The 12,335-nt window shown below is 41.1% G+C and overlaps 2 protein-coding genes across 14 annotated transcripts in view; one reads left to right on the plus strand and one right to left on the minus strand.

Moving 5' to 3' along the window:
* MYO9B (myosin IXB) overlaps positions 1-4,663 on the minus strand; it is a 46,515-nt gene extending 41,852 nt beyond the window's left edge. For 8 of the 13 annotated variants that reach the window (XM_083811251.1, XM_083811250.1, XM_083811260.1 and 5 more), the window contains exon 1: positions 4,106-4,243. The gene's annotated coding sequence lies outside the window, so the exon portion shown is untranslated. Of the gene's footprint in view, positions 1-3,125; positions 3,523-3,743; positions 3,968-4,105; positions 4,244-4,528 lie in introns of those variants that run through there. The other 5 variants (XM_083811255.1, XM_083811257.1, XM_083811258.1 and 2 more) reach the window with 5 other exon arrangements.
* Positions 4,664-4,812: 149 nt separating this feature from the next.
* Positions 4,813-11,257, plus strand: HAUS8 (HAUS augmin like complex subunit 8). The gene is made up of 10 exons (XM_083811322.1): positions 4,813-4,953; positions 5,035-5,090; positions 5,387-5,483; positions 6,191-6,304; positions 6,768-6,850; positions 7,507-7,578; positions 8,055-8,213; positions 9,235-9,376; positions 9,465-9,606; positions 10,342-11,257. The coding sequence occupies exons 1-10, from the start codon at positions 4,884-4,886 to the stop codon at positions 10,460-10,462; spliced, it is 1,056 nt and encodes a 351-aa protein (XP_083667448.1). The 5' UTR covers positions 4,813-4,883; the 3' UTR covers positions 10,463-11,257.
* Positions 11,258-12,335: the final 1,078 nt, after the last annotated feature.

Below are 12,335 nucleotides of genomic sequence, written 5' to 3' on the forward strand. Positions count from 1 at the left end.
TTAGTTTAAATAAGGCCATAATTTGAAGCCACATGTTTAGTCAATGAATCATAGTGAGGCTAAAAAGGGAAAGCTACCATTACGGCAAAATTGTTGAGAATCGACTTTGTAATATTCCAGTTCTTCACATTTTCATGTACATTTCCAGTGCTGCATTCATCAAGCCAAAAGATCTGAGCTCCTCACATTGCTCATCAAATATTTTTCAACACAGAAGTAGAAAGGTACCACAAGTACCTCTAATATTCTTGAGCACCAGATTTGCCAATTGCTGTCCCAAAGAGTCCCCTCCCTCCAATCAAACTGAAAACGTTTAGCAATTGCAAAAATATTCAGCTATCACTTTTCCTCAGTTTCCAAAGCAAGGAACTTCCAGCAAGATAACAGGCTACAGAGACACCCTAGGATTTCAAGGACCAGCTGTACTTTATAGGTAAGGCAAAGGCCTCAGCCCTTGCCTTACTTCACATCATGAGGACACAGTTGCTGTTAGTTGAGCATTTTTTTCCCAAATATACCAGACATTTGTAGATTAATCTGAAAGTTGCTCTGTGCTCTAGTAACATTTTTTTTTTCTGTTGAACTTAACAACTCTTGAACCTTGGTTTTCTTTAAGTAAAGGCTCCTGTTTTCTACTCCAAAAGGCGTAGTTCTGAATGGAGCATGCGAATTTACAACACATTTGTTACTACTTTTTGCAGTCAACCCTGCCAGAGAAGTTCATATATGCAACAGACTGCCTAACAAAGGAGAAGCTGGCCTGCAGTGCAAGTAATGCAATGTAATACAGGAAAAAGTCAAAGAAATTACCTCCATTGCAAGCAGTTCCTTCTCAGTTTCCTTCTCTCTCCTCCCTCTGGCCCTTGAGACCTGATCCCAATCTATGCCGTCAACTCATCTAAGATGCAGGCCAGACTTCCTCTGAATGGCTCAGACGCACAATTTAACCTCAAGACAAGGCTATCTTATCAGGCTCACAGTGACTTTAAAGGCCTATAGCATGTTATTAACTTACACTGAGTGCAGTGTCATAGCTACAGATGTGCTCTTGAGTATGATTCAGAGGAAATGAAAACGTGGCCTTGTTGAGAAAAGAAGGACTGGAGGCAAAGCAATCGAGGGTGCTAGCGGCAAAGAATGAAAGTCAGAAGAAACTCTGAGACTATTCTCACAACCTTTCATAGTTGTCTTAATTTCATCCTGAATGTTGTTACACACATCAACAAAGCAAAAATCTTACTGGTCTAATGCTACAACTGCACTGATAAGAAATTATCTTAAGAAACTTTAGGCTGAACTTTTGTGTGAATTGGGGAAAAAAAGAACTGATTCAGCAGCAGCAAAACCTGTGTGTGTCAAACAGTTTTAAAACCACTTTTTTTTTTTTTGTTAGATACTGTTGGTATTTTAAGGAAGAAGTTTTGCTAGGATCTGCATTAAGTTGCATTTGGTGACACAGCATCAGTTACAAACACAATAAAGCCTAGATAAAAGAAACTCTACCAGCCACACTCAAGTCACTTGATATATCAAGAAACCATGATATACCAGAAACCAAACCTCTGAATTTTCATTTTTCTGAAATAATGGCACTGCTAAACCCTTTCAGCAGACAAATGATCTATTAAACTAGCCACCTATTAGGAAAATAAATCCTTATAAGCATCTCTGGATTGACTTCTTGATATTAGTTTTGGACAGTTTTCTCCTTAAAAAAATAAGCACGTTTGTTTTTTTTTTTTTTAATAAAAAAATAATCATGACACACGAACCCTGAAGTGCTACTCACTGATTAAAGTTTTTAAAAAGACTTGTGGTAGTATGTTTTTAATTGGCACCATCCACAGGTACATGGTCCATCTGAAAAATACGCATCATATTTAACCACATTAGACAGTGTTGTCTCAATAAAATGTAAACAGAATTGACCAAAAAAAACACTAAAAGTCAGAGGGAAAAGATAGGCAGAGTAAGCACATCTTGTTTCTTAGAAATGTGAGTTAATAAACACCTTCAGCCTTCAAATTCACAAAGAAAAGTACTGAACCACGGACTTTTTGTTGAATCATTTTTTCACTATTTTCCTTGACTGGTAAGATAGCTAACAGCATTACATCTTTCAGGAATTTTGCCTCTGTAAATTCCCAAGATACGAGAATCCTATCTCATGGCTGCCTCACCTCCCCCTGTGTCCATCTAGCTAAGTAAAGACCATATCTAGCCAAAATAATATTGAGCTACATGCACATGAGTCAAAGAGTTATTCACACACAGGATTATTCAAGAAGTCTAACGTTTGAATCATCATTTGTCAGAAAACTCAGTCTGTACAAAGCATTACTTACTAAATGAACCTCACTTAAATTTTTCATCAGTTGTGTTTACTCTTCCTGAATTATTCAGTCCTACAAACGTTTTAGGTTCCACAGAAAAACACAGACCTATGAGTCCTCCCACTCTGATTAGACTATCCCCACTCGCAGACAGCTGCCCTGCCACCGCACAACCTACAATGTTCAACTAATAAAAAAAATTAAAAAACACTTTTTGAGGCAAACGTTCAAGCATGGTGACAAAAAAAGGCAGAAAAGCCCACACATATTTCACACTTCTACAGAAACATTTCCATCACATTACTGCAGTAACTCTCAAGTCTGATGGTAATGAGTTAACGCTTCTAATAAGGGAAACGGCCTTAGAAGCAGCAGCCTGAGAAGTGGGGGGGTGTTACAGGACTTTAAATGTAGGGCAGGTAAAGAACCTAATTGTTCCTGAAACTCGGAGAAAAAACTGACCAAAATTAACTCATCAGAAAAAAGCTACAGCGAATCTTGAAGTGAAGATATATTTATCTGCATTAAAAGTCACCCATACCTCTTTTCCTACATTAAATAGATCTGTTCCTGACAAGATTCAGAGCTAAAGACACCAAAGACTTACTAAAACTTGACAGGCATGACACCAACGTACTGAGCTGGAACGCAGGGTTACCTCACACTGCTACTTTAGGGCAAGTCCCTCAGTCATGTATTCCAGCTAACAAACCTGAAATCAGAGGTCTTCTAATTACGCATAACAAAGTCTTATTTGCAAAGAGCTAGGTAGACAAACCGATACCAACCCACCTCTAGGAGTAACGTGGGAGGATACTGATGACATCTTTGAAAGGCTAATTACATCTGCCAGGAGCCTGAGATCATCTCCAGCCACTCATTTCCAGAAGACAAAATCAAGGAACGCCGAACTCATTTGGATACAAAGAACTTGTCACTTCCCACAAATAAAACTTGCGAACAAAGCTGGGTAATAATTTTGCCAAACTACTTACAGAGTAATAGAAAAGTTTAAAAACAGTTGCAGGAAGTCACTTCGCATCAGGACCACACAGACCTGCGTCAGGCATGGTCAAAATAGCCATGAAACAGGACAATAAGAGCACTATGTTTAGGACAGTAGGAGTGCTACATGCAGTCTGCAATCATGCAACAAAAAGATGTCCCCAGCTTGCAATAGTTTGACTTTCCAGAGATTGCAAAACCAGCCTTACCAAGAGGACCTAGCACAACCCAGACACGAGCAGCTAGAGGCATACACCAGTTAGGCAACACGGTCGGCGTGATAAAGCACAGCCTCAACACAGCAGCAACCTTGATATCGTCAAGAGCAGCTCAAAAACAAACCAAAACAAGGACCCTGAGAGTTTGAAGGCCACTTTCTGAAAGTGCTGAGGTAGGAAAGCTTACAGGCAGCTCTTAGTGGGCGTTAGAGACGCCAGAAGAGGCAGTGAAGCCGGCACACTGGAGATGGAGGCCAGCAGCATGCCTGGAGGCAGTGAGGTCTCCCCGCTGCGCACCGGCAGCCTGGGGCGAGCTCCCCGGCCTCGGGCACGTCCAGCTCCCCGGCACACCAGGCTCAAAACGACCCCCAGCAGCACCCTGCCCCTGCCCACCGCTCGCCCCCACCCCAGGAACCCCCTCAGGAGCAGTTCCCGGCCCCTAGCCGTCCCCTCAGGCACAGAATTCAGTCAGCGGGCGGAGCAGCGAAAGAAAAAGATGGAAAAAGAGCGGGCACCCGGGGCGCGGGGCCCGCGCTCCGCCGCCTTTACCTCAGCCGCCGGCGAAGCGCCGCCGCCGCCCGCCGCAGGCCCCGCTGAGGCGCCGCTTCCGGGTGGGAGGGGGGGGGAGCGGGGGGAGCAGGGCGGCGCCCATTCAGCGCCGCGCCCGCACTGCGCGTGCTCCATCGTCCCCCCCCCCTCAGCCCGGCGGTGTGAGGGGACGGGGCGGGAAGGGGGGGGTTGTGGGGGACTGGTCCCTCTCATGGCTCCCAATGCACCTCGGGAGCGGGCCTTCGCTGGCAGCTGGCTGCTATCTGAGCCTGTGGTGGCTGGGCTCCTGTCAGAATCCCCCCTCACCGTGAGGGCTCCCGCCTCGGGGTCGCCGCCCGCCTCATGAGGGACAGCCCCGGTGTAGGCTTACTGAGCTCCACCAGCCGGCGCTGCGAGGCGCCGCCGCCTCACCCCACAGCTTACCCACACAGCTTGTGGGGATCAGCTGCGCTGTAGGCTTTGTCGGTCCCTCACGGTGACCTCGCAGGCTCCTCGCGGCGCTGAGGGGAGAGCAGCACCCTCTGTGGTCGCAGCCTGGGTGGGAAGCATCCCCCTACCCCAAAAAAGCCCTGGGGGGGGGCCGCTGTGGAGGTGCCGGGTCTGCCCCGCTCCTCCGAGCCGCCGGGGGGTGCCCGGCTCCGCTGCGGCTTGGGGGCGGTGCTGCGCGGGAGCTCCAACGGGCCGGCGGCTGAGGGGAAGGAGCCGAGGGAGCAGCGGCTGGGCGCCTTTCTCTTCGCTCGGAGCCAGCTGCCGGCGGCCCCTGCCGTGTTCCTGAGGGATGTCCTCGCAGGGCAACAGCTCCGGCGCGGCAGCGGCGGACGGGGAAGGGTCCGAGAAGAAGCGGAAAGGTACCGCGGGGTGCGGGGGGAAGCGCGCCCCGGCTGAGGCGCGGCGGCGGGCCCGGCAGTGACCGCTCTTTGCTCCTTCAGGAGGAAGAATCGTGAAGTCCCGCTACCTGCAGTACGAGAAGAAAGACCCCAAGAAGGTACTTGGGCACATCGTTGTGGGCTCGGCAAAGGATAGTAACGGTCCGAGGAGCCGCTCGGACTTGTGGAAGAGGGACCTAAGCAAAAGACTGCTGTCGTGACGGGGGAGGTGTTATGCATCACCAGATTGGTGCGGATTGGGATGGGAATTTGGGACTGTATTCAGCTGACTTGCCAAACACCAGGACACCCTAAGATAGCAGCTGTTTATTGTCAGCATTCGAGTAGGATGTAAGAGATACTGCTGATTGTATTTACCACCCGTGTTCACTCATAACTGTTTTTTGATTGATAGGATACTACAGCAAATTCCTTTTCAAAGTCGATTTCTAAAGCACCTTCTGCAGTTAAACCAAAATCGGTTCCTTCTCAGAAAAGTAAAACTTCTGCTGGTAGGTTTTATTAGAAGAATTTGAAAGTGTTTTTTCTTTTCTGAAACTGTTTTTCCATCATGTGCAACTTCTAAAAACTCTAAAAACACCGTAAGGAGTGGTTTTATATTCTATCACGGCTAATTATTATTTGTATATGAAAGGAATTAATATATAAGAACGGTATGTGAGATTAAGGGGTGTAAACTGAAGTTCATTATATTAAACTCTTATCTGGATATTCTCATAGAATATTAACCTGGAATTGAGTAATTGGGTTGTCTCAAATAAGCATGTCTCTTGCCTTTTCTGCAAGACTGAATTATTATTTTGTCCTCACCATTGTCCTGCTTCTTGTATTTAATTTTCTCAATAAACCCGGTATAAATGACCACAAATTCCTGTCAGCAAAATGATCCATTTGTATTTCTTCAACAAGAATTGCAAAAGAATTTTCTTATGAGACCTTGATTTGAAAATCCTGAGGAAATAATGTGATTCCATTTTCATACTTGGGTGGTATAGTTCAACTGTAGAACGTTTAGGAGGATAAGATTCCGAATTACTTCATTTCAAGGTAATTTAGGGAGTATACAAGTGATGTATAAAAAGAAAATGTGTACAAGTTTCTGTAAGGTTGCCCCTATATTAGGAAAAGCACACACAACTCTGAACTTTTGCATAATCTATTCTATTTCTTTTAGTTTGATAACAGCTTCTTTCTACAGGTGTTGCTTCTGGCTCTCTAAATCAAAGTAGTTTTGAGAAAAATGATTTGCAGTCCACTTTATTAGATGGAGATAAAATTACTAGACCAGACCTTGATCTTTCAGCTATTAACGGTGAGCTTCCACTTGTGTTCAATTTGTTCTTTTATTATTTTTAATGTATATGTTATAACTTGATTATAAGTAACCCTTATTTCTACTGTATTCACACAAGGTTGTTGTTAAATAAGGTAGATGTTATTTTAAAGTGTCTTTAAGAAGATGTATTGAGGCCTTCAGGGTTTAAGCTAACCTCTTGATTTTCAATATCTTTTTGGAGTGCTTTTTTTAAATTTAGGATCAAATATTAAAGAACAAAGTACCCTCAAGTAATTGTAGCTGATGGATGTTAGATTACCAGCCATTCTGAGAATTGTACCACATCTGCCTGGAACTGTCACTTGCAGCTAAATGCTCGTGATCCACGTCTTCTCATTAGTGTAATCAAAGCTGGAAATAGAGCACAGAATCTGATGGTATGTTGACTTACCCTATGTACATTGGTAGAAAAGAGTAATAATTTTCTCATGTTATACAGATAAAACTACCCTTAAAAAGACTTCTGGTTCAAAATCTTCTTGCAAAAAAGATACGGGGACACGTGGAAAAAACCAGAAATCGGTAAGTCTCGCTACTTCCATTCGTTAAGTATCTTTATTTTGAAATGTGAGAAATGAAGATTTTCTGTTTCTGTAACCTTGGTAAAACTGTAAAGGTTTCTGGGATAATCTAAAGATTTATGGTAGAAGTCAGGTGATAGGTCTATTGTGCTGCTAGAAACATTTGTCTTGTCTCAAAATTTTACTTCAGTTTTACTTCAGTTCCTTGTGGTAAAGAATTTGCTCTAAGTTCAGCATCTCTTCAGCTTGATTCTTTTTGTGTTCCTGTGTATGCTTTTTAGTTATTTCATATTATCTTTAAGTATTTTCTAACATGTTTTCTCAGAAAATTAACATTGATTCAACCTAATTTAAAGTGCCTTATTTAGGAAACTTATTCAACATGGTACTGAAACTTCAAGTTCTGTACCTGTGTTTCAAACATCTGCTGAAAACAGTATGAAGAGTGGTGAAACAAAGAACAAATAGGTATATTTAGTTAACATGCATTGTGTTGGTTTTTTTTAAATAAAAAAAAAACAATGCTTAATCTAGGTGACAGTAGATGATAATACCAATTGTGGCCACTAACTGGACTTTCAGTAATCTATTTACACACTGAAAATATAACTGTTTAAATATTAAATTTGATCTAGAATGTTCTTTTCTTTTTTAAAGAAATGTGATCCTGATGTTCTGATGGAAGTGCTGGGATCTCAGACACTGATTTTAACTTACCTAAGAGCAATGGTGAGTCAGTCGAGTATTTGGCGTTTCTAATTGAAAAGGAGTTAAACAACTCTGGTGTCAAGTTCTTCTATGCATTCAGATCCCTAAAAGTTATTTTCATGATTTTACATGTTTATGATTGTAAAACTACGTGACTTGCTTTGAAAACTCTCTTAAAGTGGGCTCTGTACCACTTTACTAAGCTGGTGCTGGTTCTTCATGAAGTAAGGATATGCAGAAGTTTCAGAAAAACCAGGAGTAAGTGTTTTTGGGGTTGTAACAGTAACTTTGTTCTTTGCTTATTCAGTGCTGTATACGTATATCTTCCCAAAAAATACTGGGGGAGAAGATGGATGGATAGCTTTAACTATAACACTCTGAGCTTATTGCGCAATATCTACAATTCCTTAATTGAGTGTTTTTGACCTGGATATGAGGCTTGCATTTGTTGTTTCAGAATATGTTAATTACTTATGAATATCTTTTGGATGTAATAGGCCGGAAAAGATGTTGCTGAGCTTGAGAAAAAAGCAGAAGAAAACTTGTTAATGTTGTGTGAAGAAAAGGAGAGAGAACAGGAGAAGCTCTATGAGTTGAAGCGTGAGGTTCTGCTCAAAGAGAGAGAGCAGAGACTTGAAGAGGCATTAGACAAACAGGTAGGCTTTATTACAGTTCATTCTTCTCTTGTGTTTAAACAGTCCATCTTAAGAAGTAGTCTTTTCTCAAGAGAAGGTTTCTATGCTCCTGTGGCCTGCTGTGGTACAATTTTATGCATCTCAAATATCTACTTAATGTTGTGGCATGTCGTGTTCTCTAATAATTTAAACAAATGCCTTTGTCACATTTTGGTTGTCCCTCGTGGATAGGCAGGAAGGAGAAGTTAGAGAGCTATTAGGCAAGGAGCAGCAATGGTGCACAGGTTGCCACAGCAGCTTACATCTCCTGTGCATCGACTGTAAACATCTTAAAATTATGTTAACATCCTGCAAGTTATGCAATTACAGTTATGACTAGAGCCAAGATGCTAACCATTAAATGAGTAGTGAACATCTTCTGTCCTTTATGTGTCATCTTTTTATAAGTTAGACAGCAATAGTTGTGCTGCGGTTGGAAGAAGGCAAGTTTTTAATGGTTTTTTTGGACAGTAAATGAACTTAGAAGCTAAAGCTTCCACACTTTCTCAGCATTTTCCTAGTTTTGTTGTGTCAAATTGAAAGAGTAACACATTTTGAGTAACTGACTTTCAAGACTGATCTTTTATGCTTGCTTAAACAAAATGCATTGCAAAAATTAAGACTTGTCTCTTGTGAATACACTGTAAGCTGCAGTCAAAGAATTGAATGTAAAGCACTTTACCTGCTATGTTGCTAGTACTTCTTGCTGCAGTAACAAGGAAACCATTATTGACCTAGGCAAGGTAGGTAATGGAGAAAAACCTGTTAAACAGTGGGACAGGAATATCACACCACAGACTTTCTGAATTCTTCTGTCAATGTCAGAGTAGCATTTGTTTTTTTTTGTTTTTCTTTTACATACATATAATTCTGTAAATTGTTTTTCTGTATTGACCCAGACTAAATCACATTCTATATAGAGAAAAGCCACGTCATACATTCTGACTGTACTAGCAAAGTAGCTGCTTTGTGAAGAAGTGTTGGTTGTTTGTGTTCTTTTCAGATGGAAGTACTTTCTCCTCTTGTTGCTGTTTTGGGACGGTTTAAAGAGCAATACAAAAGCTTTGCAGCTTCCTTGGATGCTACTAGGCATGAATTACCCATGAGGGATATTCACATAGAGGGAGATATGCCAACATACCTAGGTACAAAAATTTCATTTCATTTATCAAGTACACTTTCACAATTTTTTATATGTTAAATGAGATGTTTTTAACATCTCTTATATTGTAGATGAAATGCAAAAGCAGTTAACCATCACACAGGAACTTCTGGCAGAAGTTATGCCAAGCTACTCAGAAGAAAGTGCAAAAGCATGCAGTATACTGAAAGACATTAAAGAGGTGTCTCAAGAACTGGATAAAGAGCTTCAAAGGTACTTACAACAATCAGGTGAAAAGACTCTGCCTAAATATTCAGAGAAAAATCAATTTATCTTACTCTTGAATCCAGAATGGATATTAGAGGATGAATTGAGTTTGTAGCAGACATCTCTATTTCTGTCCCTACGCTACCTACAAAGCAAAGTCTAACGTGCTGTTCTCTGGCAATTTTACTGAGAATTTCAGTGAGCAAGTGCAAATGTGCATGAGAGTGGAGAACTACAGGAGGCAAAGCAAGCTGGAAGCACTGTGTTTGAATAACTGTACAAATATAACTGTTCTTGTTTTTCCTTCCTTCCCTATTAAAGTGTGCACTTTCCTTCTGTATTTGACATCATCCTTGGGGGAGGTACAAGGAGCACAAAATTATTTTTCTCCCAAGTATTGTGTCAACAAATACGAAGTATTATCACTGAGCACAAGGAAGAGAGAAAACATGATAAATTTTCTCTCCTTCCTTCATTTCCCTGGAAGATAATACAACTGAACTCTTTGAACGCTGATATCCCGTGAAGCTACCCATCTCCCTCTCCTGCAAGGTTCTATTCCTCTTCTCCAAATTCTCGCCTTGGGCCTTTGAAGAGAACATTCCTATTTTACTTTTTTTTTTTTTTCCTTCCAGTGGCTATATGGTAGGAGAATGATGTGTCTGTGTGCATAGTCTTTGTGGTTAAGTAAAAGTTGTTATCCTCCAGAGTAACTCATTTACCCTGCTTTATTTGTTCCAGGAGCTTCGCCCAAGTGCAGAACCTGTCATATGAAGTTAGTAAAGAAATTTCACTGCATAATCAAAGTATATGCGAAGACAATTATGGACTAGATGTTGTGAAACACTGGTACTTCAACTAAATTTGTGTATATAGATTTCTTTTTTTTTTTTTTTTTTTTTTTTACTAACGGGTGGGTGCTAAATCAGTGTCATTAGACTTGTTATCTTTTTTTGCTTCTTGTCTTTGTTTCATACCTTTGCTTTACTTATGAACATACAACTTGTCCAGTTCTTCAGTTATACCAGAATATGAAAGCAGCAGCATGGATGACTAAACTAACATAAAAATGGAATTTTCTCCTGCATGCTGCTCTGTAAGGAGACATCTTTTTTTAAATGTGTGTTTCTGTGGTGCCTTTCTCATCACTTGCTGCCTTGACAATATTGAAAGGTACATAATACGAAATCATATTCTTGGCAAATATGAACTATGTGTTCTTACTTTACTTTATTGCAGCTGTTCTCAAGTGCATTGCTTTACATCTCTTCCCGAGATAGTGTTCCTTAGAGGGCAATGTATCAGAATAGAAATGTGGAACTGCGTATGTCGTACTGTTTGTTGATTTAGTCAGGAGGATCTGTAGGAATGTACAGCGTTGTACATCATTGGTGACTCAGTGAAGAGCTTCTGGAGGAACTCTTAATTGTCCCTTTGTTTCTGGATTTGCCAAGAGGAAAAGCTATGTGGATAGCAAATAATGAGGCTGATGAATGGAAGAGGAGCCTGGTCACTTGTAACAAGTGGAAAGTTTTGGTAAATTGTTGCCTAATTGTCTTGGAAACAAGTTACTAAAACATATGCTTTTGTATTAACTCAAAACCTTCTCTTTAAGTACTTGATATTTTTACAATAAAGACTGTTTTCCACTGCTGTATGAAGAGCTGTCATGTTTGAAAATCTTCAGTGATCTCCTAAAGAAGCTTTTGTTTCCATCTGGTTTTACATGGGGCTAATACTACACGATGTATATAGTGATGGACTTACAGGCACTAACCAGTCCCAGTGGCAAGCTGTGTCCTACTGGTACCTGAAGTGCTGAGGCCAGTAGATTCTGAATGTGGAGAGAAACCTCTAAATATTGAATAAGTGCCTGGATGAGACAAACAGCGAACATTATGAACATACATGCCAGATGTGGAAGTTCTTTAACATACTTTTTGTTTTAAAAGTGGAATGTGTTTCTCTATGAAAGACATGCTATACCCTGTATTTTGACCTATGTATCTTCTTTCTGTGATGTTTTGCTTTGTATTGTCAGCATAATGGTACGTTTCTGGTTTAAGCTGTGTCTGTAAAGCTTTTTTGCCTGCTGAAAGAATACCTGGAGCGTTCTCCTTACACAACCTGAAGTAAGTGCTTTTAAATGCTATAAATGATTCAGGCTTTCTTCCTGCTATTAGTTAGTAAGGGTCAAAGTAAATTTCATCTCCCCTTAGCTTAATTCACTCCTATTTTTTACTATAGTAGTAGATGTGCAGTGCATTGGAATAGAAGTCCATGTATAACAAGCTATTAAGACTTTCTTGTATATAGTATCCGTATCATTGTTTCATAGCAGTTTATCCATGAGCCAGTGGGAGTTGTTTTAAGATGTTATCTGTTATTTCTTCTTCCTCAGCTGTGGTGGATGAACTGCATGTGATAGCTCACCTGCGTGTGATGCCATTTAGGCCATGAGCCGTAGGTACTGTAGACAGCATGATTGTATTCCTGGCCAGGAACGCGAGCTGCACCTACAAAGTTGGCCACTGGATGGGGAAATTTACCAAGCAGTCAAGTCAAGTTAGCTGCAAATTCGCAGTCTCATTTTGGTGGATGGACATGTCAGTAGAAAGGGTCCTATACAGTGAAACCAGTGGTCAAACAACAGTTTTTCCTAGGTCTGGATAATCGCTAGAATGCCTTTAACCTGTTCCTAAGAGCCCTCTTAACTTTCTGAGTCTCAGCACACT

Source organism: Anser anser (assembly GCF_964211835.1).
Source record: "Anser anser genome assembly, chromosome: 25".
NCBI classification, from domain to species: domain Eukaryota; kingdom Metazoa; phylum Chordata; class Aves; order Anseriformes; family Anatidae; genus Anser; species Anser anser.